The sequence below is a fragment of the Scophthalmus maximus genome, chromosome 15, assembly GCF_022379125.1.
Source record: "Scophthalmus maximus strain ysfricsl-2021 chromosome 15, ASM2237912v1, whole genome shotgun sequence".
Taxonomy (NCBI): Eukaryota; Metazoa; Chordata; class Actinopteri; order Pleuronectiformes; family Scophthalmidae; genus Scophthalmus; species Scophthalmus maximus.
Genome location: NC_061529.1, coordinates 22716955 through 22717500, shown reverse-complemented (window position 1 = coordinate 22717500; position 546 = coordinate 22716955). Strand labels below are relative to the sequence as shown.

General features: G+C 43.4%; 1 protein-coding gene across 1 annotated transcript in view; it reads left to right on the top strand.

Moving 5' to 3' along the window:
- LOC124849372 (sec1 family domain-containing protein 1-like) overlaps window positions 1-229 on the top strand; it is a 7147-nt gene extending 6918 nt beyond the window's left edge. Inside the window, exon 10 of the mRNA XM_047327312.1 lies at window positions 1-229. This exon is cut by the window's left edge and continues 63 nt beyond it. Coding sequence (XP_047183268.1) covers window positions 1-214 — 214 coding nt within the window. The 3' untranslated portion in view covers window positions 215-229.
- The last annotated feature ends 317 nt before the right edge of the window (window positions 230-546 follow it).

Genomic DNA, 546 nt, shown 5'->3' with positions numbered 1-546 from the left:
CACGTGGAGCTATCAGGCGCTGATCCACGACGTCCTGGTGAGATTGTGCTCGTGCTACGTAAAAGACCGCAAATGGGAAAGAAATGTATTATTGTATACGTTTTTTACTCTCGTCAAAGGTGCAGAAGTGTCTCTTTTGGGATGGAAACAAAGCCAGTCACATTTTCTTTTTGCTCATTTTATTTTAACCTTTAATAAATCTCAAAGCAGATAAACAAGAATATTTTATTGATAAATCCTGCGTATTCTGTCGCCCGTGGCGAGGCGTCACGTTTGACAGGTGTCGGTCCGTCCCACGGTCATGAATTTGTTGGTCAAAGGTCACTGTAGCCTCACAGAGCATGTGAAGTTCATGACCTCTCTGCTGTCGGCGGCTCTCAGCTCCAAGACCATTGGTTCCTACCTCAAACTTTTAAGGACACATACAGACAAAGGTCTGTAGTTTTTTTTTCACATAAGAGGGAACTACTTTGATTAATCAACATTTGGTGTGTGTGTGTGTGTGTGTGTGTGTGTGTGTGTGTGTGTGTGTGTGTGTGTGTGTGT